The sequence below is a fragment of the Strix aluco genome, chromosome 30 (genome assembly GCF_031877795.1).
Source record: "Strix aluco isolate bStrAlu1 chromosome 30, bStrAlu1.hap1, whole genome shotgun sequence".
In the NCBI taxonomy this organism is placed as follows: Eukaryota; Metazoa; Chordata; class Aves; order Strigiformes; family Strigidae; genus Strix; species Strix aluco.
This window is the reverse complement of record NC_133960.1, coordinates 3164928-3190406: the sequence shown is the minus strand read 5'-3', so window position 1 is coordinate 3190406 and position 25479 is coordinate 3164928. Positions and strand designations below refer to the sequence as shown.

The 25479-nt window shown below is 46.5% G+C and overlaps 2 protein-coding genes and 1 long non-coding RNA gene across 16 annotated transcripts in view; 2 read left to right on the top strand and 1 right to left on the bottom strand.

Moving 5' to 3' along the window:
• Positions 1-28: 28 nt before the first annotated feature.
• Positions 29-12584, bottom strand: SYT11 (synaptotagmin 11). Of its 2 annotated transcripts, none has more exons than XM_074809684.1 (4): positions 12398-12584; positions 7449-8272; positions 4624-4747; positions 29-3060 (listed from the first exon to the last, which is right to left on the bottom strand). In XM_074809684.1, the coding sequence occupies exons 1-4, from the start codon at positions 12429-12431 to the stop codon at positions 2750-2752; spliced, it is 1293 nt and encodes a 430-aa protein (XP_074665785.1). In that variant the 5' UTR covers positions 12432-12584; the 3' UTR covers positions 29-2749. The 2 variants fall into 2 exon arrangements, with proteins under 2 accessions (XP_074665785.1, XP_074665786.1); XM_074809685.1 differs by having other exon boundaries at positions 4627-4747.
• LOC141916852 (uncharacterized) lies at positions 4757-7439 on the top strand. Its single transcript, XR_012621205.1, has 3 exons — positions 4757-5676; positions 6139-6245; positions 6834-7439. It is a non-coding gene; the product is annotated as an uncharacterized LOC141916852 (long non-coding RNA).
• A 401-nt stretch (positions 12585-12985) lies between the features above and the next one.
• Positions 12986-25479, top strand: part of GON4L (gon-4 like) — a 30520-nt gene continuing 18026 nt past the window's right edge. For 9 of the 13 annotated variants that reach the window (XR_012621199.1, XR_012621198.1, XM_074809677.1 and 6 more), the window contains exons 1-13: positions 12986-13526; positions 15495-15716; positions 16360-16556; positions 17972-18046; positions 18383-18433; positions 18805-18855; positions 19625-19720; positions 19941-20045; positions 20840-21010; positions 22264-22456; positions 23204-23305; positions 23966-24006; positions 24310-24413. Coding sequence is in view for 11 of the 13 variants with exons in the window: in XM_074809677.1 (XP_074665778.1) it covers positions 13022-13526; positions 15495-15716; positions 16360-16556; positions 17972-18046; positions 18383-18433; positions 18805-18855; positions 19625-19720; positions 19941-20045; positions 20840-21010; positions 22264-22456; positions 23204-23305; positions 23966-24006; positions 24310-24413 (1913 nt within the window). In the remaining 2 variants the exon portion in view is untranslated. Of the gene's footprint in view, positions 13527-15494; positions 15717-16359; positions 16557-17971; positions 18047-18382; positions 18434-18804; positions 18856-19624; positions 19721-19940; positions 20046-20825; positions 21011-22263; positions 22457-23203; positions 23306-23965; positions 24007-24309; positions 24414-25479 lie in introns of those variants that run through there. The other 4 variants (XM_074809675.1, XM_074809674.1, XM_074809673.1 and 1 more) reach the window with 2 other exon arrangements.

Genomic DNA, 25479 nt, shown 5'->3' with positions numbered 1-25479 from the left:
TGCGGTCAAACATGGCACAGTCAGCAGCTAAAGTGATTTAATTTTTATTTGCACGCTCAATGTGCGTTAACAAATTCAACATACAAGATAGCATTACATAATGTAGATTAGCTTACAGCATTATGCAGTTTCACACATGTTGAGTTAGGTTTTTTGCCTTTTTTTTTTTTCTTTTTTTCACACAAAGTTGTAACTGTCCAAGTTAATTTTACAATAGAAGACACAAGGTAAAGAATAACCACACCTGGGAGATTTTACAGTGAGTCCGCTGTCACTTACTGTCTATTTTACGTTTTAAAAAATATATATCTGCACATCTTCAGTTTCCTATTATTCCAGAAGAGTGTTGGAGCTACTCCTATCTGCCCGATAGCCTACGTCTATTTACCCTGAGCATGTTTCCTTGACAAGAAGTTCATCTTTCCTTTGCAACTAAAGGAATCGGAAGGAGATCATCTAGGCTGAAGCATGCTTTTCACACCGAAGGGAGAGAAGGAAACTTTGTTGATGATGTTGTTAGTACGTCCTATTCGGATGTCTGAGCGGTGGTGGAAAGCATGTTCCGAGGAAAAGTCGTGACAGTTGCTAAACTTCAGCAACACAATTGCTTAGTGCAAAAACTAGGATTGAAATAGATCTACACACCAATTTCCAAGGGAGAACTCGTTCTCTGGTTTGTGGCTGTGGGCCACTAATAGAGCATGAGCTAGAAAGCATTTAAGACAAAGATAAAATCTACTGTAACCTCAGGCAGAAATCCTCATCGTCAGGATTGATAAAGCATGAACGAAGTCCACGCTTCTGTCTGCCGTGCGAGGCTGAGAACTAGAGAGCTTCAGCTTCAGTGCAACCTCTGTTGCTAAAAAGACACTGCCTGGAAGGGAGGTTCAATGAGTAGCTACGAGTGAGGAAACTCAGCTTTCCAAGAATCATTTCTTAGGAAGAGATGCCCAAGTATTGCCAACTAACAAAGTGCTGACTGTTTGCACGAGGAGCCCTCCCAGCAGCTTTACGTGGTGGCTGGAGAGGACACCGAGCAAGACTTGCTCAGTTATTCTTCACGAGCATGAAGGTGGAAGGGATCGTTTTTCCAACAGGGCTCTAAAATTCAGTAGTCAAGTCCTGTAAGCAGTCAAATGATCTTAAATTTATAAAATACATGATTTACATTCCACAGGGCACAAAACAGACTGGCTGCCTGGAAGCAACTAAATGTTTACTGAGAATTTGTGGTCTTTACATGCCTCTTTGCAAGCTCACTTCTGCTTTGTATTTCCAGTGGAGAGTTCAGAAATAATTTTAATTTCTACAGCCTGTTATAACTATTTCCGCTCAGTTTACCAACAATGTTTACAATTAATTATTTGCTGCCAATTACCATCCTTACATCTTTCCTGGCTCGAATGTAATAAGCAGCCAAATTGAGTTACTTGCCAGGATGCTGCTGTCTTGTACAAAACCAGTTCAGAGGCGAGTGTTTACCATGAGATCGAATGCAGCTACTTCCAAACTTCTATTTGTGGAACTTTATGAACTTCTGTTCAAAACTACTGACTATTCAGGGTTAATAGCCTGAAGTGCTCGAGGTCACGTAACGTTTTTACCCTTCAGAGGTGATGGTGAGCAAGTCCTAAGTCTCAGAAGTCATTCCCAATTTAAGAACTAACTCAAGCTGCCTTGAAACTCCAATTTCACGAAGAGTCTGACACATTTTGCAGTGACAGGCTTTGTCCCATGTTTACTCCTTTTTTGAGAGCTGGCTCTTCAGTAACTACAAGATCATATATGATGCAGATTGACTCAAGTATGAATGAAGGGAAGCTTTGTCATTTTTTCACTTAAAACCTCCTCCCCAAAGATACTTTCCTGTCTCAGGTATGTTATGCCATTATAACAGAGCTTATCAATCATGTAGAATTTCACATTTAATGTTTGAAAAGATCATCAAGAGTTTCCTTACCACTCAACGACATGTCAGTTTTTGGTTTTAGCTTGGGCCCTTCATGCACAGACAGGGTCGAGTAACATGAAATAGAGCGGAGTTTCCCCAATTCTGTAGTCTGTGAGATCATGCCTGTGCTAACTTCCCTGTGGCAAAAGCAACGTGATCAGTTTGTTGGTGTTTGAATTTTAGATGCAGATCTTGGACGTTGTGACCTTATAGCTGCACAAGTAGTACATCGCAACGGCAAGTGTTCCAGTCCCTGACAACAGAATTATTTCATCTCTGAAGGAAAGTGCCATTTTCCCCTGTATTTTCCTTTTGTGCTAGTGCAGAATTCTAAACCACCTTTCTATGGAGATGCGGTTGGTACTCCCAAACCAGCAAAGAACAGAACTGCAAGAACCAATGGGCAGGCAAACTAACAAGAAACTAGAGGTTAAACAGCAGAATTCAGAAACTTTGGGAGAAGCCTAATAAAGACAGGCCAATCTTGGTGAATACCAGCAAAGACAGTTCGGCACAAACACAACTTCCATAGTGACAGATAATTGTATTAAAATCTGCAACTTGATATTGGTAGTTATACTAATTTGTTTGTATTAGGCATGCAATAGTGTGATTACACTGTTATATATATTTGTGGTTTTTTTTTTTTTCATTTAATGCTCTTTAGAATTTTAGTGCCCTGCAAAATCACATCACTAGAGAACCAATCAGCTGCTGCTTCTTATGAAAGTTTAGTTCTACAGCTAAAACAAGGTTTAAGTCTGTTCTACGCGTCGGCTGTGGCTGCCGTACCCTCTGCTAGTACTCGCTCAGGCTGTGCCATTTGGCAACTGGCTTCCTCGGGTTCTCGCACACCTCTCGCCAGTGTTCCACGCCCCCCGCCGTGACGCTGTGCGCTCCCAGAATCAGCCGTCCCACCACTTCGTTTTTCGTGGTACGGTCAAAATCGATCACTAGAAATTCAATACTGATGTCAGGAAGGAGATCGACGGGGATATCGTAAATGAAGGATTCGTTGAAGACAGGATTCAAAGTGCACTTCTTCACGTGAGTCTTCTTTTTTGCTATGCGCTTTCTTCCGTAATAAACATTCACCTTAACGTACGGATCTGCCAGGGAAAAGAGAAATGAACTAATAACACAGCCCAGGAACGCTCCTGGAAGTAACGGATGGGGTTTAGCTGCTGAATTGAGCCAGCTCAAGTAAAGGGTGTGGGTCTTGGCCATTGTTGGTGTATTTTCTCATTGCAAAGCAACCAGCTGACGGTCGCAGCCCAACATCTTTCTGAAGTTCAACACTACCTGGGGACTGGGGGGAAGCGAGTCACATGTAAACCGCAGTAACTCATCCTAGAAATACCAAACAGGTCGTTTTTTGGTGAGGTCAGCGCCTGGCTGGCCAAAACTTTCACTATTCACTGTCATCTATAACAAATATTTTTACCCTCTTTCAGGAAATAGCCCAACAAAGCATCAAAACACTTTTAATAATCTGCAGATGGAAAACGTTTGTAGTGGAAGGTGCTGAAAAAGAAGAAAGTTTAAAACAAAGCCTTCATTTTTCCATCAGTCTCACACTGTTACTTTATCACTCAGCTTGCTCTTTGTGCAGATGCTTGTTTAGGATTAAAATTAAGATAGCAGGCACACAGTGCTTTTTTTTTTTTTCCCCCACATAACACAAGTTTTGAAGCTGGAAGTCACATGCCCAGCTGACACCAGCTAATTTTCACCTTTTTTTTTTTTTTATCCAACTGAAATTATGAGCTTATGCAAAATGTAAAGATCATATAAAGAAATTATGTTAGCCTGGCAAGATTCAGCAGTTAGAACAGCTACTGAAAAATTTATCCTGTAGTTGGAGACCACACATGGAAAGCACATATTTATTTATTTTAAGAAAGAGTAAAATTTAAGGCCTACAATAGAGAATTAAGCCTAGTCTGCACTCTTTCTGAGGGGGACAGGACAAAGCTGCAAGAATGGGACTAAATTTTCTATCAGTTGGGCTGTTACTGAATCTCAAGTTGATTCCAACCATTTTCCCATAATCCTGAAGGAAACTTTGCTAAGGGGGGACTCAGGAGACTGAGAATCTGTGACTGTGAAAATAGGAAAGCCAGAACAGCTGCTCTTCTCTTCAAATAGTGGAACAACAAAAAGCTAAAAAAACCCCGTATCACGTCATGTAAGCTTAATCCTGTCTGTTCTGAGTCTATCACTCCTCTTTTTCAGGCTGCTCTCTTTGACCCTCCCCTCCTAGGGGCAGGGTTTGAGGTAGACACACCAAGCAGTGGTTGTGCCGTGGAAAAAACACTGCGAAGGGCAATGATGAGCGACAGCAGCGTGGAGGCACAGAGCCTGCACAGTGTGGGCAAAGCAACACGGAGCTGTGCTGAATTTGGGAAATGCTGTCTTCATAAATAAACCAGGTGATGCTGGAGAGATGTGACTGTTGGTCTCGCAGCAGGAAGGATTTGGTTTTGTTTGTGTAACCATCTGCTGGTGAGTGAGGGATCACTCGTCGTGATCCACTGCCCTTAGAAATCTGAGTTTGAGGACAAGTGTGCAAACAAACAAAATCTTCAGATAAGAGAGGTGAAAAGATCTGAAAGTCAACTTGGAGATTATTTTTTTTTTTCCACACATTTAGAGGTGGAGAAAATAGCTTCTACCTGAGAGGCCAGTGATATCCATCTTTGGCAAATGTCTGGCTTTCAGCACCACAACAGTCATTCTCTGCGCCACAGGCTGGTAAGACAAGGAGACTTGCAGCTCCCCCCTGCTAATGCATTTCTGTGAAAAAGAAACAGAAGGATCTTATTAGCACAAGACGGTCTTATACAAGGGGCAAATGCTGGAGGTCGCCAGAACTTCCTTTCCCTGTGCTAAATGCCTAGAAAGTTGGAAAATGAGATGCAGGCCATTTTAAGTGCCTCAGGCAGCTGGAGCCTCTGGGGGAAGGAGCGAGTGGCACGAGGTAACTCATCCTGTGCTGTTCGCCCTCCGCCCGCTGCGCGCAGGGAGCACCACTGCAGCCTCCCCCCTTGAGCTCTGTGTTTCCACGAGGGCAAAGCTGGTGGGCACGTGCTGAGGGCAGAGCGGCTGTGGCTGCTCTCAGCAGCTGGGATCTGCTGCTAGAGGTGTCTGTGGGTTTTAGGAGCTTAAATTTCACTGACTTTGGGTGGAGCTTCGACAGCCGAGCCCCTCAGCTCTTTGGGTGTGCTCTGACACTTTCACCATCCGTTTAGTCTGCAAAGGTACGGGGTGAAGATAAAAGATGAGATCTATTCAGTTGAACTTGCTGTATTTCAAAGAGTAACATAGTATTAAGGTAATTAGTTGTGGTTTTCAAATGGCTTTACGTCAACTTTCATTGAGATGGCACTAATTTAGATTAAGTTTATTTGCTATCAAGGCCAACAGCATTAGCAATGGGTATGAAGTGGTGTGTGCCAGTCACGCACCGACAGCAGGGCTACTGCAGCAGCTCCAACACTTGCCTGCTCAAGGTTTTGACTCTTGGTTTTTTGCCCTCCTCCTGCCCCCATCGCTGTCTGGTACAGTTAACCCGGCAAAGGCTGGGGGGGGAATTCCCAAATGAAGGAATTTTTCCTCCCTTCAAAGCGGTGAAGCACTACAGCAAACATCCCACTCAACGCTCCGGTGATCGCCCAAGGGGTGAAGCTGTTCCTTCAACTGCCGTTACTCAGCGGGAAAAAATTGTGCGTGTAAACTTAACCACGGAAAATGTTCATTATCATTTTGGTGGTTTCTTTTTATTTGAGCAGTTTCTGTGTGTTTAAGAGAAGTTTTCCAAATGCAAGGAACAAAGGCTATTGCTGTTCATGCAAAATTCTGCGAGCAGAGTAAATATATGAGCAAGTTCCTGGCCCCAGAAGGGAAACGTTCAGAACTCTGGCTCCTTGGATACACCAGATACAACAGCCAGAGGGGGTGTTGGGGCGGGGGTAGTGTCTATGTTGTTAAGAGTTTTGGGCTTCTTTTGGTCTGAAGTAATTTAATGCAGTTACTTCAAAGTCATTTGCATTCTTAGAGTGTCTGTTAGAAATTATTGGGAACGTTCATTAGGATGGGATGTCACCTTTGCTGGCATCAGTGCAATAATTTACTTGGTTTTAAATGCAATTCTGAATTCCAGATTTTCAAAGTTTTCAAATTTTCAGAAATTCAAAAGTTTCAAACCTTCTGACACTGAAAACTTTGTTCAATAACGGCTGTTTTGTCATTGTGGAACTGCACAGATTTTCAAGAACGCACACCTGACACTGAGGTAAATCTGGTTTTGATTACTAATGTTAAATAATTTGCATCCTTGATTAAATCTGTTTTCATTTAGCATGACCTTTTTTCTCTATTTTTAATCTATTACTTCCAAGAGACATGGTCAATGCACTGAATACTATTGAAAGAGCCTAAACCAGCCACTTCTTGCATCATAATGTAAAGCATTCCAAGAACCTAAGAAAAGCAGAGTACTAACCAGAACTCTGGTTTTGCTGGAATTCTTTTGGTTTGTTTTGGGTCATTGACAGAGTCTCCTTTAAATAACTTTAAAAAAAAAAAAAGTTAAGTGCCCCATATAGTAGAAAAAACTGTTCAAGTAAAATACTGCCACTCTAGGAGTTCATGAAGTATTTTATAGAGCCCAGCAGCAATTTCCAGTATGTTAAGGTGATAAGTGATCCCAAATGCCTTTTTCTATTGAACCTGGAGGATGGGTAGCAAAAATAAACAAAGAAAATAAAAACCTGAAGTACCACCTCATCCTCCTTCTCGAGCGTGGGGTATTTTCTGAGGACAGAAGACATCTTCCCCAACATAAGCCTTAACATCTTACATGGATTGCTCCTCTTTCTAGTTTACAGAAGAGTCACTGAGAGTGGGATTCATTTCACCTAAATTTTAGATGTCCACATTTGACAAAACCATCTTAGACACGCTTTGTTCTCAAGTAAGAAAAAAATAGTAATCCAGGGTGGGATTCATCTGAGCTGAGATCTGCTCCAGGAGAAGAGGAAACCCCTCAGGCTCCTCTGACTATGCTGATGTATTCCCGCTTACAGTAACAATTTGGATGTGGATAATGCCAAGTGTAGGTGTCTAAAATGGTCAGACCAGACACACCTCCCTCTCTGTGAGGTCTGTCTTTGCAGATGAATGTCCTGTTTATCACATCATCTCTTTTACTTGGAGATGGGGACTTGCCCTTTTTTCTTGGCATCACCAGTTACAACATTCATCATTTCTGTGCCGAAATAGTGACCGTGCCTTATCAAACCACCACAAGCACACAGCAGCGAACTGCCTGACTAAAAGAGCACAGCCATAGAATACCAATAATAGATATCTGTGGAAAAATGGGTTTCATGACAAGAATTTGCAGTATTGCTGCTTATTAGACCACGGAGGCTTCCGGATCAAAAGCACCGGGATCAAATACAGCGCAAGGAGCCTTGTGCATGAAGCGACTTACTTGTATGTTCCTTTTGAGGATCTCCCTGGTCAGCTGAACCTTTCCAGTGCTTGGATCCACCCCTGCAAGGGGCACCATGACCTCTCCAATAACATCATCTCGGGAAAAGCGATCGAAGCTCAGCACGAGGAAGTGAAGCACCAAATCCTGGAGCTGGCTGTATGGGATCCCATAGAAGGTGAAGGTTTCATCAAAGACTGGGTCTAGCGTCTTGCGAAGTACACGAGTCTTCACTCGATGCCTTTTGTCTGGGAGAATTGTCATCTTGATGTAAGGGTCAGAGCTCTGAGTGTGCTCATCCATCACTGGCAGCCCGTGAGCCTCCTGAATGGTAACCACCAGCGCTTTTTTAGGGAAGTTGTAGTCCACTGAGAAAGTCAGTTCACCCAACATGATGTCATCCCCTGGAGAAGATGGGGAGGAAGTTTTACTTCCTCCTGGAGTGAGGCTTTGATCTGGACTTAGTTCATCTCCATAATCTACTTTTATTGGGAGCTGGTCGACGTGGGGGGCTGCATTTGGCCCATCTGGAGCCTTATCGGAGCCTATTAAACCAGATTCAGCAGCATCCACCAAGAGGTTTCCCCTTGCAGTCTCCTTAGGAGTGCCATTCTTGTCTCTCCGGATTCGGTTAATTTTCTTCTTGTTACTCAAGGTCTCCGGATAGATACTGATGCCTTTCAACATGTGAATGAATTTATATGGTGGGGTTTTGTGCTTCTTTTCTGCTTGCTGGTGACAGCATGTCCACACAAAAACTGTTACTGAGATAGAAACCACAAGGACAGTAGCACCGATAAGGCCTGCCACAACTGGAGAGACATCTGCAGAGAAGACAAGGCAGTCAGAACAGGCTCGTACCCTCGTGGTGGCCGTGCCCCCACGGGGCCAAGCGCGGCTGCAGAGGGATCTGCACCCTACTATTGTGTTATTCTTAAGTCAATGATCTTGGTATCAAAGCTTCCCCAGAATAAAAAATTACTTTCTTTATATTTTCCCACATGGGAAACATTTTCCATTCCTGAGGCATGCTTGACCTATGTTTCACATGCTCAGAATTTCTAACAGTTGACTGCCACATCTTGCCAAACCAAGCTCCCGCATTACCAGCGTCTCCACAGGAACACAGTTTCTTGATTTGCAGGATGCATGCTTTCTTTTTTTTTTTTTTTTTTAAATGCCCTGTTCAGAAACATTACACAATTCTATTTTAACAAAGGGAAGGGAGTAATAAATCTGGCCATAACACTGGATCTGGAGTTCTCCTTTATTAATTTTTAAAAAATCAGTTTGGCCTGAAACGGTTGATTGTTTTGTCCTAGCGCCTCACGGCAGATATGGGGCCAATGCTATACACAAAATTTCCTGTGGAAAGGCAATGTCCAAAAACAATGGACAGATAATCCTGTATTTGGATTTAGGGATTATTTCATACTTTCTAGAGCTTATGTCAACCATGTTCTTCAGTAATGACAAGCCGGAATAAAAAAGCGCCGTGTTCATTTTTAGCAACCATGCTAGTTATTTTCTATTTATAACGGTTGGCTTTGGAGAAGTATCACCAAGACACAGAATGAAACCAGTCGTGTTGAGCTCCCCAGTACGTTATATTGACATCCTCAAGCAATCCCAGTCAAGGGCCACCAAGACAATTAAAAAGTTGGAGCGGATGGAGAGCAGATGGAAGATGAGGAGAGACCAAAAAAGCAGGGTTTGTTCAGGCTTAAAAGGGAAGGAAAAGGGAGCAATTTTTTTGCGGTCTTCAATGTCTTGGTGGGAGGTTACAGGCAAGTAGAGCCAGGCTTTTCTTATAACATTGTATTACTGGTTTAATCATCATTAAAGCAATTTAATTTTTTTTTGGAAGCAAGCAAACAAAAAACCCCTCTAGCCCTACGTCTCTTTCTTTACAAATTGTCCAAACTGCTTCCATATTAAAAGGCAAAACCAATAATCGTGGTCATGACAATCACGGCAATGGCTGAGCGGAACAGCTAGTAAACACGGTGAGCTTGTCTGACTTTCCTGTTGTCATTCTGTACCATCAACAGGAGAAAATAATCTTGCAACCTCATAGTTGAAGCTATAGAGAGCACCTTGACTTTGTATTTTCTCTGTTCTTTCCACATTACTATTTATTGAGGTTAACAGGCAAGAAGACAAGACTGCCAGGCTATCATCTGAATATCTGATAGGCTCAGGGAAAACTCTGACTTTCAAGAGAATACGTCTCCTTTTTGCAAAAATGGCAAAACCACAAGACAGAAGCCTTCCCAGACTGAAACTGGAAGTCTTTTGCAATGGAGACTGACTGTCTCAGACCCCACTGCAAGTATAGCCTTGGACTGAATGAACTAAAGAAGAATTTATAATATTAACAAAGCACCCCCCAAACCCCATGTTTTATTATTGTTCCCTCTTGGAAATGAGGCGAGTGGTCTTTAACAGCTTGTGCTGGTTTTGGATGGGATAGAGTTAATTTTCTTCACGGTAGCTGGTATGGGGCTGGAAAGAGTGTTGATAACAGAGATGTTTAATTACTGCTGAGCAGTGCTTAGGCAGAGTCAAGGCCTTTTCTGCTCTTCTTGCCCCCACCCCCAGGGCCAGGAGGCTGGGAAGGGACACAGCCAGGCCAGCTGAGCCGAGGGATCGCCCACACCGTACGGCCTCACACTCAGCACGTAAAGTGGGGAAGGAGGAGGAAGGGGGGACGGAGGAGGAAGGGGGGACGGAGGAGGAAGGGGGGACGCTTGGAGTGATGGTGTTCGTCTTCCCAAGTGACCGTGCCGTGTGATGGAGCCCGGCTGTCCTGGGGATGGCTGAGCACCTGCCTGCCGAGGGGAAGTGCTGAATGAATTCCTTGTTTCGCTCTGCTGGCGTGCGTGGCTTTTGCTTTCCCTATTAAACTGCCTTTATCCCAACCCACAAGTTTTCTCACTTTTACCCTTCTGATTCTGTCCCCCATCCTGCTGTGAGGGGAGTGAGTGAGCGGCTGGGTGGTGCTTAGGCTGGGGTTAAACCACAGCTAATTTGAACACAACTCAGACATACACAGATATTAAAAACTTCAGTGGATATGCAAAAAAGGACAAATGCTGAAACTCCTTATTCTGATCTCTGTTTTGGGTGTGTTTTGTTTCTATTGTGTCTTCATAGAACCAGCCCTTGTACCTTCACTGCCTGCAGATCTGATGGGACACTTTTAGAAGGAACCAGCAGTCACACTAGAAAGCACCAAACAAGTCTTTGTGGTCTTTCTCCCATCAAATTATCTTAACTCTTAAATTTGGCTCCCATAAAGTTCTGTGGCAAAGAGTTCCCCAGCTTAATTACATGGCATGAGAAAACAAGGGCTTTTATTTTGAGCCCACCCCACCTCATTTCATCTGGTGTCTGTTCTTGCGTTAGAAGAAACGGGGAGCAATTGTTCCCTACTCTGCAATGCACGTAACACCCCTCTCTTCCTGGCTGAAGACTCCTACTTATGTAATCATTCCATACATTCATTAGTCCTGTCTCTGTAATTCCTTCCAGGTGAAAACTACACTGATGTGAACCTGCCTAAAACCAATTTTCGTGAAGCTTTTGCAGCTTTCAGAGCACTTCACTATGCGTAATGTCCGTTTTAAATGGCACCACAGCCTGTCTCCTCTCTCAAAAAAGAGCAGAACCATGCTTTTTTATTCAAACTTTGTGCTGATGTGAAGCTGAGATTTAACTGAAACAAACTCAACTTTTTGGGACATGGAATTATTTTTCGATTCATGAAAAATCATTGAAAACTGCCTTTTAAAACTGGTGTTTGCTAACTGTACCCTAATGGCTAACGGTGCGCAGTGATGACAGCACATGGCTCTGGGATTCCAGGAAGCACAGAAGGTAAAAGGTAAATAGATACATTGTACATTAGATAAATTATAGTATGGAGAATTGTTATTAAGTACTTCAGAATTGAAAGGAAATTTAGTAACCGTGTTTTAACTACAAGGCCTTATGGTCTGAGGGGAAGGTCAGTCAACTGCTGGAGGACCGAAAGAGGCAGCAGTTTGAATCTTCAGGACTGGAGAAACCCAACCGACAGAGACACCCGGCGCTGCGGTACCAGCCCTCGTCACCCACTGGACTACAGGAAAAAAAGCGTCTTAAATATTCGCAAATACCAGCTCAGGAGAATTATTTTACCGGCGACCCAGGGAGCCGCGCCATGTCCGTGCCCAGGCTGGACCGCGGCCACCCAGGCACGGCCTCGGGCCGCTTCGCCTCTGATGATTTTGCAGGGTCTGTAGTTTCTCCGTCGCCACCGAGACGCTCCCGGGAGCCCCGGGCCCGGCTCTCGACTCCACGGGGGCCCGGGCCCCGGGCCGGCCTTGCCCCCCGCCCCGCCACCCGGCCCGGCGAGACGCCGCCGCAGCCCCAACCCCCCCCCGCCGCCGCCCCCTCCCCACCCGCGCTCGGGGCCCGCGCCGCCGCCCGCAGACCCCCCTCCCCGGCCGCCCTGGCAGGCCCCGCCTCGTCGGGCCGCCGGTGCCGGTGCCGCAGCCGCCTCAGCCCCCGGGGAGGCGCGAACAAAGGCCGGGGCGCGGCGCGGCCCGGCACAGACATCACGTCATGCGGCGGGGGGCGCCCGGCCCGGCCGCGCACCTGCTCCCCGCGGGCCCGGGCTCCGCTGTCCGCGGCCCGGCTCCCGCGGCGGCTCCGGGGGCGAGCGCTGGCACCGCCCCAGCAGCCGGCGGCGAGCGGTGGGTGTTGGCTGCGCCGGGGAAAGGGGGCGACCGGCCCGCGGGGGGCAGCGGGGGCCGGGGCCGGCGCGGTTCGCCTCCGCGCGGCGAGCGGGGCCGATGGCGCCGCGCAGGGCCCGGCCTCGGGGGCGGCGGGCGCCGCGCGGGGCCTCGCCCGGGCGCTGCCGGGGCGGAGGAAGGGGCCCCTCCGCGCGGCCCAGCCCCACTCACCGAAGCCGGGGTGGACACTGGTGATCTCCGCCATGGCCCCAGGTTAGGCCGGGGCAGCCGGGATGCGGAGCCCGGTGCGGAGGCGCCGCGGTGCCGGCCCCCGCCCGGAGGATGCTCGCAGCCCGGGATGCAGGAGCTGCCGACTGGTCCCGATGCGGCGCAGGCCCCGCCCGGCCCCGCCCGGCGGCCCGGCCCGCCCCTCCCGCGCCAGCCGGCGGCCGGCCCCGCCCCGCAGCCGCCCGGCGGTGACTCGGCAAGTGTCGGGGCTCCGGCCGCGCCTCCCGGGCGAGGAGCCGGGGGGCAGCGCAGCGGCGTGTGCGTGGGCTCGCGGGGCCGGTCACCCCGCTCCCGCCGTGAGGGGGACGGCACCGGGGCCGAGGGGAGCTGCGGGGAGCGCGGGCAGTAGAGCCGGCAGGCCCCCCCCTCCCTCACGGGAAGACCCTCCGAGGCGGCGGCGGCGGGGGGCAGCGCCGGAGCTGGGCAGCGGGCGCGGCGCCCGGTGGCGTCGCCCAGCAAAGATGGCGGCGGCCGCGCTCGCCGCCCCCGCCGCCCCGCGTCGTCACGGCGGGGCTGGCGGCCCGCGCGCCGCCAACATGGCGGCGGCTCGCCCCGCGCCCGGCCAACATGGCGGCGCGGCGCCTGCGCGGCGGGCGGGCCCCTCGGCGCTTCCGCTTCCTGCGGAGCGAGCGGGACGGGGCGGCGGGGCCCGGGCGGCGGTGCCGCGCGGCCAGCCGCTTTCCTGTCTTCCAGGTGGGCGCCGGGATGTCGCTCTCGGTGAAGATGCTGCCCTGCAAGAAGAGGAGAGCGGCGGTGGCGGGGCCGCCGAGCCCGCGGGAGCGCGGCGGCGGGGAGGACGGGGAGCTGCCCGGCGCCGGCGGCTCCTCCTCGGCGGGCGCAGCCGATGGCGGCTCCTCCGCCAAACCGGCGCCGGTGGCCCGAGCCGGCGGGTCACCCTCCTGCGGCCCGGCCGTGTGGAGGGGGCCCGGGGAGGCCTCGCTGAAGGGCGGCGGGAAGAGGCCCCTCGCCAGGGCGGCCCCGGGCTCCGGTCAGGAGGCGCCGGGCGCGAAGGAGGCCTGCGCTGCCGCCCCGCTCCCCGAGGGCCGGAGGAGCCCCGAAGCGGCGGCGGAAGGTAAATGTGGGCGCTGCCCGTCGCGGGGGGGTGTTGGGGTGTCCGCGGGGCTCCGCGCGCCGTCCCCCGGCTGCCGGCCGCGGCCCTGCGAGCTCTGCTCATCGCCGGGGCCGGCTCAGGGAGCGCCTCGTGGGCGTGTTTATTAAAGCTTCTCCTTCGGGTGCTTAGTTTTTGTGAGTTTTGGTGGTTGTTTTTTTTTTTTCTCTGAAGTATTACAGGTTAGGAGCCATCCCATTTTCAAAGTTTGGGGGGTTCCTCCTTTAAAACATTAGAAAACTAATCAAGAGCTTAAGCCACTTGCCTCTAGCGCTGCCAGACACCGAGCACTTTAGAAGTTGTTGGGTTTTTTTTTTTCAAATTTCCAACCTAAAATACCCAGTTTTACAAACTTGCATGCATTTTCTAGGGCTTGCCCCCGTGTTTAATCTTTTATGGATTGTAATAGCCATCAGTCCCAGCAGTAAGTTTCACAGACATATTTCTCAGGTTTTACCTGGCGTTACTTTCAGCTCGTCTTCAGACGAGTCTCTGTAAATACAGGCTTTCGTTTGAAACAGTCACTTTGCATTTGGTTTTTAAAAACAAATATCTGGCTACTGAGTTGTGAGACAGGCAAAAGTGCAAGCTGCTGCTTCTGAAAATATTGGTTTTCAGAGTTGTTTGTATCTGCTTTCATTCTCAGAAGATAATTATTTCAAGCATTTAGAAAAGCAGTCCAGAGGGGCACGGGGCTCTGCTGTGATCCTTTACGAGAGCCGATGCAAGTAGAACTTAATATCAAGTTACAGATTTGTTGTGGAATGTAGATATTTTTGAAGTTTGTGTAAAAAGCCCTGGTGAATTTTGTTTGCTCTGAGGTTCACTCAGTGAAAGTGTGATGTGGGAGCTTGTGAGGGAGTTGAGAGGTATTCATGATCAAAGCCATGCTCACTTTGTATCTCCTGTCATCTTTAAGTTTACTGAAATAAGTGGTTTTTCCCCTCTTTCCCCAAATTGCCGGTCCTATTCTTTTTCTCTTTACCTGACATACTTCTTCATCTCTGAGCTCAATGAGATTGGAGAATTGATCTGGTAAAAAAAAGTGGGGGTGTGTGGGAAGTGTGTGTGTGTGTGTGTGTTGGGGGGGTGTTTTTTCCTCTCCGTCTGGATCAACTCCCTGATCTGATTTTCTTTACAGCTACACAGATAGCTGTGCCAGCCCAGAGCAGCAGCTGCTGTGGTGTTGGGGAGCTGGTTTTATTGGGTGACAATGTGTTTTCGTTCTGGTGTTCATGAAACTTTAGGTTCCAGCCGTTTTTTACTAATCCTTGTAAGCCCATCTGACTACAGGCTGCAGCAAAAAGGGACAGTGCTTCCTCACTTCCTTATGGAAAGTGTCGTCTCTGTCCCTGCGCTGCTGTGATTAGCTCACTGATTTGACTGAAAGCTGATTTTGTGTTGGCTTTCAGGGGAGTGGAACAGGGGTCAAGTTCACGGTTGTTTCCGAGGACCCTGCGGAATAGGAGCGGGGGGGGGGGGCTGTAGCCACCCCCCTGAAACTGCGTCCTGAGGTTGTGGTCGACTGTTGCTGTCGTAGCCGTGAATAACCTGTCTGGGTGAGGGAGTGCCTGCCCCTAGCTGTTGATTCCTGTTGGTGCAGTTGTATTTATACAACAGGGAGTACCACCACGTTTTAACCAAATCATCCGTTTTTTGTGATTGGATCATTTGACAGGGCCGGTGCAAAACTGATAGTGGAGGGAGCAAGACTGAGATAGCTGGAGGTGGGGATCTCTTCACCTGGATTTGTTTGCTGCTGCGGTGTTGGGGGTGGCTGGATCGCTCTCACAGGCTCAGTTAGACTCGTGCACTTGATTTAACAGATTTGAATGGGTCACGGGAGGCTTTTGCAGCGGCCGCAGCCTCTTAACCTTGCTCGGCTGTGTCCGCGTGGCGTATCTAACTACAACTAGTGTGTGCTGTTCACAGGGAAAACACCGAAGGTGTGTACAGAGGTGGAAGCGAATTCGCAGAGGGATCCGTGTCTGACTGAAAACCAACCTGCAGTGCAGGAGTCTCCAGGGAGAAGTTCTTTGCAGCTGGCTGTTAGAAATCCTGCCGTGCTGAAGCCACTGAAGAACACCAGAGCTGGTGAGTGGCCCCAGCAGACTGATGAGGAGAATGAGGATTTGGGGCTGTTTATTCCATTGGGTAAGCTTTGTGCAAGGAACAGACCTGTGACTTGATACAGTAGATGCAGAGCTCTGGGATCGTGCACACCACGGCAGGGGCTGTTGAGGTGCAATGGTTTTTTGAAGTTTTCATCCTGCGCTCTAATTCAGCGGCTGAATAAGCTACGGGTGTCCAAGTGAAACTTGGTAGAGCTGATCTGCAAGTTTTGATTACTAAAAACACTGCTTTCCTGCAGATGAAGTTATGATCCTTTCATTTCCGAGTCAGCAAAACAGCACCACTTGGGTAACACTTTAAGTCCTGGAAACTAATCTGCTCTTGCTGTGAGGTGCCTGGAGTTTTGCAACTGTTTTAATCTTGAGGGCATACTTAAAACAGCTGCTTCTGGAAAAGGTGTGAAAGGGCTGCTGAGACCATTCTGTAAAATTAGTCTAGTAGAGGTGGCAGATAGATAACCTTTATTTGCTTGACGAATGCGACTCACTCAGGTCCTGCAGAATTTGAATCCGTCATTCAAAAGACTGTTTCTAGTTGCTGTTGGAAAGCTGCTGCCACTTCAGTGTCTGAAGGGTTTTAGCTTTTTGTTTTTGAACTCATACTGTCAGAATGTGCTGGATGTGAAGTATCTGAATTTTTAGATTCCGTTTTTGTTAATTTTCAGAGGAGCAAGATGGAGAGGATATTGAGAGGAGGAGGAGGAGGAGGAAGGCAACCAAACGGAAAAGAGAAGGGAAAACTCAAGAAGAGGAGGGATCTTTGTCTTGTGACATCAAGCTAGATGATACCCTCGATCGCACCTTGGAAGATGGAGCTAAACAACATAACCTGACAGTTGTCAACGTACGAAATATCCTGCATGTGAGTGCTTGGGACTGTGACAGGGACGGAGATGCCCGGCTTTTTAACCAAGTGCAGCCTAGACTTGAGTATAGTACTAGTGGCAGCACTTGATTTAATAAACAAGGAAGAGTTGGTAGGCACCCGTGTCCTAATCTCTCCTATAAAAAGCTATAAAGAGAGAAGCGTGTGGTGTACATGTAAGGTACCTGGACCTGACTTTGTTAGTTGGTATTGATCCCCGACTTCCATTTATTTACAACGGCGAAGGGGTCTGTTTTGCTGTACTGTAACAGCAGCAGCAGAACTAAAATGCACACTTCTGGTTCTGTGTGAGGAGACTGACTGTGATACTCACACACTGTGACAGCCTGTGAACTCACCGTTTCTTGTTTTGAACAACCTGTTTCATGATGAAGTCCTGGTGGAATTCTAGTGGTGCTGACAGAAATGCATTACTCTTCGCTAATGACCCCAGCCAACATTTTAGTCTATCACACAACTTGCAGTTAGAAAGGAGCTGCAAGAAGAATATCTGTGCTATCACAGCTGCGTAGTGAAACTTTAATTCTTTGCCTATATTAGGTGTAGATTTCAGTTTATCCCATGAGCAGGGTCTGGAGAGCAATAGTGTATTTTCCCACAGAATAAAAAATTGTGCTGCTTTACACCCCCCACCCCACCCCCCCTGCAGCCAGTGTTGTTCTAATCCAGGTGATCTCAGAAATTTTCCCTTTTTGCCATCCCTGTGGCAAACAATCTGGAGACTGCCATGATTCTTTGGGGTAGATTCACCATCTGATTTTGTGCAAGTGCCATAAATTAATGCCCTTCTCTGTCACGTGGCACTGTGGAAGGGCTGTAAATATCTCACATTCACCTACCTTCCCTGGAACCTTCAGAAAACACCCTAATGGATACTGGGTCACTTCTGCCTTTCCCTGTTTCTTTTAAATATATACATTGTTTTCTGAAATGTAGCACAGTGTTTCAAAGAGTAGGTTACTACATACTTTCTCCAGAGAATTAGACTCTTACTATTTTGGAAGCCTGTGAGCGCTTAAGGATTTCAGTTTTCTGTTGCAGCTTCATAGCAATATTTCTCGTGTGGCTGGGATTGGCACATTTACTGATTATGTAACACGAGGGGAGGAAAACCGGTGCGACCTTTTGTTTTTGGCTATTTTCTTTCCTTCTGGCAGAAATTTACTCTGTGGAGTATTCACAAAGCAGGTAGTGCAAATGTTTTGATCACTGCTGTGCTTGCTTTATATTTTCTTGTCTGATCACTGAACAATCTTCTTTTATTACAGTATAATCACAGAGTATATTGTTCATTGAATATTTCTCTGTCGTGTTTCCAACTAGCTTATTTTAAACTTATTTCTTTTTAACAAACAGAATGTAAAGGATACTTTTTTTGTGTGTTCCTGTAGGAGGTGATCACAAATGAGCATGTGGTTGCCATGATGAAAGCAGCCATCAGTGAGACAGAAGATATACCTCTGTTTGTAAGTAAAAAGCTTTTTCAGTTGTTCCAAATGCCTGATACCTTCACCAGTCTTATCTTGGTCCATGATGTGCTATGGGGAGAGTAGGCACAACAGGTAGCACCGTAATTTACATCTCATTACCAGATTTGCCACCTGAATGAAGTGAGTAGTGTCTGTGTATGAGTGTAAATTATGGAACAGAATTGTGAGGGGTTATTTTTGACATCACTCTGATCGTGTCTAAAAGGTAATGAACTTTAAAAAAGAGTCTTGCAGTGAGGAGTTGCTGGGGAAAAGTTTGCAGTTAAGGAAAACAGCTGAACAGATTGTTGTTGTCTTGTTTTAAACTCTCAGGAGCCCAAAATGACTCGTTCCAAACTGAAGGAAGTTGTGGAGAAAGGAGTGGTAAGTGCACTCATCTGCTTTTACTATTGCACCCTCCCTCTACCCAAATGGTTTTGGTTGTTGGGTCTTCTAAAAGAAGTGTAAAGTGGGCTTTTATGTGATTTATTCTTAGAATGAAAAAATAAGTTAAAACAATGTAAAAAAGAATTCGTTTTAGATGAGCAGAATAGAATCAGGTCAGAGTTAGAAAATGCAGTGACTCGACAGTATCCACTACACTGAAGTTACTGCCTCTAGAGAGATCACGTGGGCAGTTTTGAAAGCCTTTGTTTGAAGTACGTTGTTACTTGGCTACTTTGGAGAACAAGGCATCAAGCTCAAGTACTCACCGTGCTTTTCAGAGACAGTTAAATTGTTTTTGCTATCTTTAGGTGATTCCAACATGGAATATTTCACCAATTAAGAAGGCAAATGAGGTGAAGGTAAGTGAACTGCTGGGAAATCAGAGACCATCCTAGAGGCACCTGCTGAGCAAGGAACCCGTTGGAGGGGTGGAGCAGACGGGTGTCAAGCATGTTGGGAGTACTGGTGACCAGGAGCATTGCAAACAGGGTGTGCAAGGCAGGACAGGGCACTTAGCAGCAGCAGGTGCCCAGAGGGCCCAAAGGAGCTGCCGTCAGGGGCAGACAGAACACGAGGAGGTGGTGAGGTGCCATGGGGATGTCTTTTCTGCTGGGTGTCCCAGCTTCCCATGCTGGTACTGCAGCAGCTTCTACCTGGATGAAACTCCTGATAGTGAATGTCACTGCCCAGGCCTCACGCTGCGAGGTGCTCCTCCCTGGGACTGCTTTATGTGTACGCTGTAGGACTGCCTGGAAATGGGGCCTGGATCTCAGGTTTTTTACCCGAGCTCTGCCCGCTCCAGCAGATTTATTGTCTGGGTGTAGGCAGGGTTCAGCAATGAATGGCCGTTCAAGTACTAGAAATGTCTCTGAGACAGTGTCTGCTCGTGCAGTGTTTCCATCATATAAATGCCAAATTACTCGTGCCCATTCTTGCACCTTTTCAAACTGCTTTACCAATCTTTAGTAATTTCTTTAGTTTCTTCAGCCTTTTTCAGTAGTCTCCTTCCTTTCCAAGCTTCAGGGTATTTCCTCAGTTAGCAATCTTTGATCTGATAGTGCACTATTAGAGTACAGCTCTCTTATCTTGCCTGTAAAAAGCTTTCACCTTTCTTCTGTTCTCTTGCAGCCTCCTCAGTTTGTGGACATTCCTCTTGAGGAAGATGATTCATCTGATGAAGAATACCAGCCTGATGATGAGGATGAGGATGAGACTGCAGAAGAGGTAAATGCAACTTGTACAAAGATCTGTTCTGTTCAGCATGGAGTTGTCTGTGTGTTTGAGGCAGTAGAACTCTCTTTATTTAACACATGAAAAGTTGTAGGTTTCCCAGACCTTCTAGTAATCTTTTTTCAATGCTCTATTATTCATTTGTCTAAAAAAGAGTCGTTGGAATATTAGTTGAAGCAGTGTTTGATTTCATTCTGCATCTTTTACGCTGTAGAGCTTACTGGAAAGTGATGTAGAGAGCACTGCTTCATCTCCGCGGGGAGCAAAACGATCTAGGACAAGGCGATCATCCGATGAAGAGGGAGGGACACTCTGCGAGGTAAACTTGCAGGAGAGCTTTTCCTTTCTTCAGAAACAACTCCCGGTCATTATTCCTAAATTATTAATGCAAAAGCAAAAATACATGTTATTGCTTAAAGTTGTGGTGACATTACAGGTGCTACGTGGCTTTAGGGTCCTACTGCGATAGTTCCTGCGCAAGCAGTGAAGTGGAACCCTTGCGGAAAGAGTGCAGCCTAAATTAAACACCAGTGCTTAAAAAAAGCACTGGCAAGTGCTCTTCTTCAGATAATGATTATTTTTCTCATTATTTTTGAGAGGAGTGCAGGAGAATTGCTTTCTGTGCTTGGCTTAGAAAGCGATTTTGATAAGAGCATAAAGGTATTTGTGGTGACTGTGCACTGAAGGAGTGTGTGCAGAGTGATAAGAGCCCGATAGCAGCAGACAGGAATGAGAGAGCAACTGTGAGAACTGACACTGGATTCAGGGCAAGAACGATAATGTATTGATACTTCCACCTTCTGTTCACTATGGGTTTGTTTCTGGGAGGGTTGGCGGTGTGCACCATTACTAGCGTTCAGGTTTATCAGCTCTAGTAACGTGGAGACTAATACTCAGATCTCCCAAATGTCTCTTTTTCTGCAAGTCTTTTGAATAGTAAGTTTATTTGTACTTTCTGAAAATCGAAGTGACTGTAATATAAAGAATCCTTCTGTGAAGCATTTCTCTCATTTCTATTGTGCTAGACTCTGGTCAGGCAGAAAAAGACTTATTCTGTCCTTGGAAATTTATGTTCTAAATAAAACCTTTTAACACAAAGGCCTTTTTAATTAGATGGAGAAGGTTACTGCACCTGTTGTTAGACATATTAGTGCTGAAGTAGTTCCCATGGGACCTCCACCACCTCCTAAACCAAAGCAAAACAAAGACAGCACGTTCATGGAGAAGCTGCATGCGGTGGATGAAGAATTGGCTTCGAGCCCAGTGTGCATGGATTCTTACCAGGTACTGCTTTGGGGGATGCTATAATGGTGTGGGTTTAGTTTGAGTAAAGTTTGTCAGAAAAGAGGTAGCTTTCTGGTGTTCTCTGCTATTACTTTTACTGTGTTCCGCTCTCCTTTGTAACTTTAAACAGTGAGTTGGATCTCCGTAGTGTGTAAGACACTAGCTCTGAGAGAGCAGAGGTAGCTGTTCGTAAGGGGTTGTTAGCTGTTTCATGGCTGGACTAGATGATCTCCAAGGTCTTTTCCAACCTGGATGATTCTGTGAGGTGTTCCTTTAGTTTTTTCTATTGTAACTGTGGTTTCTCTTTATGCTCGTATGTCTCTCACTGCCATTGTTTTGACTGTTAAATGATTTTGTGACCTTTATATAACTAAGCTTCACTAAGGCCAAATGCCGGGTGCTGCCCTTGGGCCACAACAACCCCCAGCAGCGCTACAGGCCTGGGGAGGAGTGGCTGGAGAGCTGCCAGTCAGAGGGACCTGGGGGTGTTGATTGACAGCTGGTTGAACAGGAGCCAGCAGTGTGTCCAGGTGGCCAAGAAGGCCAATGGCATCCTGGCTTGTATCAGCAATAGCGTGGCCAGCAGGGACAGGGAAGTGATCTTGCTCCTGTACTCGGCACTGGTAAGGCTGCACCTCAATTACTGGGTTCAGTTTTGGGCCCCTCACTCCAAAAAGGCCATTGAATGACTCGAGCGTGTCCAGAGAAGGGCAACGGAGCTGGTGCAGGGTCTGGAGCACAGGTCTGATGGGGAGCGGCTGAGGGAACTGGGGGGGTTTAGTGTGGAGAAGAGGAGGCTGAGGGGAGACCTCCTGGCCCTCTGCAACTCCCTGAAAGGAGGGTGCAGAGATGGGGGATGAGTCTCTTGAACCAAGTAATAAGCAATAGGACAAGAGGGAATGGCCTCAAGTTGTGCCAGGGAAGGTTTAGACTAGATATTAGGAAGTATTTCTTTACAGAACGGGTTGTCACGTGTTGGAATGGGCTGCCCAGGGAGGTGGTGGAGTCCCCATCCCTGGGGTGTTTAAGAGTCGGGTCGACATAGCGCTGAGGGATCTGGTGGAGTTGGGAACGGTCAGTGCTAGGATAATGATTGGACTAGATGATCTTCAAGGTCCCTTCCAACCTAGATGATTCTGTGATTCTGTAATGAAAATAGTTTTCCTTTTGAAAGATATCCTGTTAGCTTAGTTGTTTTTGCAGGCAAATATACTATTAACACAGTTGTGTTGTGCTTTTCCTTCCCGTCTCAGTCCCTGGAAGACAGCCTCATTGCCTTCCGCACCCGGTCCAAGAGGCCGCTGAAGGATGTTCCTCTGGGCCAGCTGGAGGCCGAGCTCCGAGCCCCAGATATCACACCTGATATGTACGATCCCAACACCGCAGATGATGAAGAATGGAAAAGGTGGCTTGGGGGGCTCATGAACGACGATGTGGAGAATGAAGGTATGTGACAGATGTGGAGGCTGGTGATGGCGTTCACTGGAATTGGGGGTTACACTGACAGCCTGGAGCTTTTTCTTCCTATTTTATGCATGATGTTCCTGGCTGCAGCCATTATCTTGTTTAGTAATATGCATGTGTTGTGAATGCCATCAGCTTTCCTCGTCTTGTGAGGGTTTTTAAACTTCAGGTGTCTCACTTGTAAATATTTGCTAGCCAGCACATGCACTAAGTGGCAACCAAAGGGATGTGTTTCAGCCCTTAATCCATCCTCTGTGTCATGAACCTGGCAGTGTTGGTACACCTGAATCTGAGTGAGTGATGCTCCTTGTTAGGGACGTGACTTGTTTTGGTAGAAACTATTTTGTTCTTCGAGAAGAAACAAGAGCAAGCTTTGGGTCTCAAATTCTTTTTGTCCTGAATTTACTGATTGGTTACAGTTTTGTGCAAATTGAATATAAAGCACAAATTGAAATAAGACTACTTCACTCCTAAATTCAGCTGAAGCTTGGGTCAGAGAATAGATCCAGCTTTTCTAAATGGGAATGGCTACAAATAAGGGTGCTAGTAGCTCAGTTTGAGAAGAGAATGGGCTTGATATCTCTCATAAAAAGGAACATACGGTTAATTTCAAGCAGTAGTCCTAGCCCTCTTGGTGTCAGGTCAGGCAGTAAATAAAGTGCTTCTGCTCCTGGCAACTGGTTGATCTTAGGGCAGGGTAATGACGTTTCAAAACATGCTTCTTATTAGATGAAGCAGATGATGATGATGACCCTGAGTACAACTTCCTGGAAGACCTGGATGAACCAGATACAGAAGACTTCAGAAATGATCGTGCTGTGAGAATTACCAGTAAGTCCTTTGGGAATGCCACCTCCTTTCTTGTTAGGATTAATAATTCATTTTGAAAAGTGAGTGTTTTGTTGCAAAGATTTTGCAGTGTAGACTGATTTTAAAAAACCTGCGTACTGACCTGAACAGCTTTTCTATGCAAAGCTGGCTTTCTGTGGATGCTTGAAAGGATCTAACCAGAGCTGCTGTGCTCAGATGCAACTTTACTCCGTAGCAGACTGAAGAATAATACTTACATGACAGTACAGTCTGTCATAAAGCTTCAGCCAATTGAGAACTGAACACTTGCCTTATGACTTGAGTGTAATTAAATTTTCTCCAGGTCCTTACAATCTTTGAGTTGGCTCTATAAACATACCACTTCTCATCTTCTCAGTAAAGCACACTTGTTTTAGGTCTTATTACAGGTTAATGCAACTTTAAATTCTGAAAATTAGTTTTTATGTGATATTTCTTAATGAAAAAAGTCTCAGCTGAAGTTTTTTGGAGCCCAGCATTAAAAAAGGGTATGATATCAGGGGCATTTCCTTGGTCCTCTCTGTGCAAGAGGAGAGTTTCCCTTCGCAAGAAAGGTTCCTTAAATGACTTGATATTGTGACAGGATTGCTCAGTGTTTCTTGGAAAATAGTTCTTCATACTTCTTTTTAATTTTATTTGCAGAAAAGGAAGTGAATGAACTGATGGAGGAGCTGTTTGAGACAGTAAGTGGTAAATTTGATAGAGCACTGAAGAACAGATCCTTCTCAGATCTGACGTGAAATCTCTAAAGCCATAAAGGGGTGTCTCTGTAAGAAGCTTTGTGCTGACTTCGTGCACAGGCCCCTACCATGAAAGTGTAATTTTTAGCCTTGGGAAGGAACATATATAGGAGCTTCCTTAATCCTTGCAGAGATGAATGTCTATGCTAAGAGGATCATCATGGGCTTTATTAGCTAAAGACATCTGGTAGTAGCTGTACTGCTTGAGCTTTCTATTCCTGACTGTTGCTACACATTTGCTGTCAGTTCCAGGATGAGATGGGTTTCTCAAACATGGAAGATGAAGGTCCAGAAGATGAAGATAATGTGACAGAGTCACGGCCAAATTTTAATACACCACAGGCACTAAGGTAGGATCATTTGGTTATGGTCGTAAAATTAAAAAAATCACAACAACTCTGTTATGATAAAAAGCCTATGGTTACCTGCAGTGTGCTGTGCCATCCACCAAAGAGGTAATGCCTTTTCAGCACTGGCCGCTGATTAGAAAGCTCTGAGCCGTTTTTATTTATGAGATCGAGCACTTAACTTGACCTTCTGTTTTGTCTGCCACCTTTGACTTTACTGATTGTGATATGTCTGAAGAAGATGACAACAACAGTGAAAATGTACCTGTTCAGAAAGAGACAGCAAGAATGCCTGCACTAAACGATTGGTGTCATAGCTGAAAGCAGCCAAGTCTTTCAGAATGATCTATTCCAACAAGCCAGCATCTCTGTTGGAGGATTCAGTTCCTGCTTCTTTAATCTCCATGCTATATATACTGTCTCTGTGTATTTAAATTGTGTTTATTTCTGAAGTCCTTCCACATATCCCCCCCTTTATTAGACTGATTCTTCTGAAAAAATTGTATCATTACCTGTTAAGTTGCTTACTTCAGCTGTTAAATTAACAGTAGTTAGTGGGGCAGGATACTGCAGGACTGGTGATGACACCTCAAAGCAGGGGGTGGAGAAGCAGTGGCTGCTGGGGTGTTGCTGCATATTGATCAGAGCTCGCTAGGACCTGTGCAAAGAAGGTCCCAGCCCCAGAGCGACAGCCACTCTACTCTCTTAATTCTTGTGCTTTGCACTGTGGTGGTGGGTGTTCTGAAATAATTTCAGAAAAATAATAGTTTTCTTGCCTTTTTTATTTTTAATTTTTTTTTTATTGTTAAGGGGAGGGGTAAAGTTCACTTGCTGCCCTTAAATTTTTTTTTGGTGACAAATACTTGGGTTTGACCAGCTGTGTCACCTTATCTTTTAAGTAAATAGCCTGGGTGTAATGGTGGCCTTTTCTAAGGAAAAAGGCGTAAGATAGCTGAGGCCTAGGTCTGAAATGACTATGAAGTTTGGAAATTGGCTTTTGTTGATTTTTTTTTGGTCGGGGTTATACTTGAAACAGTGCCTTGAAGAGCAAAGGGTCTAAAGCATTTCT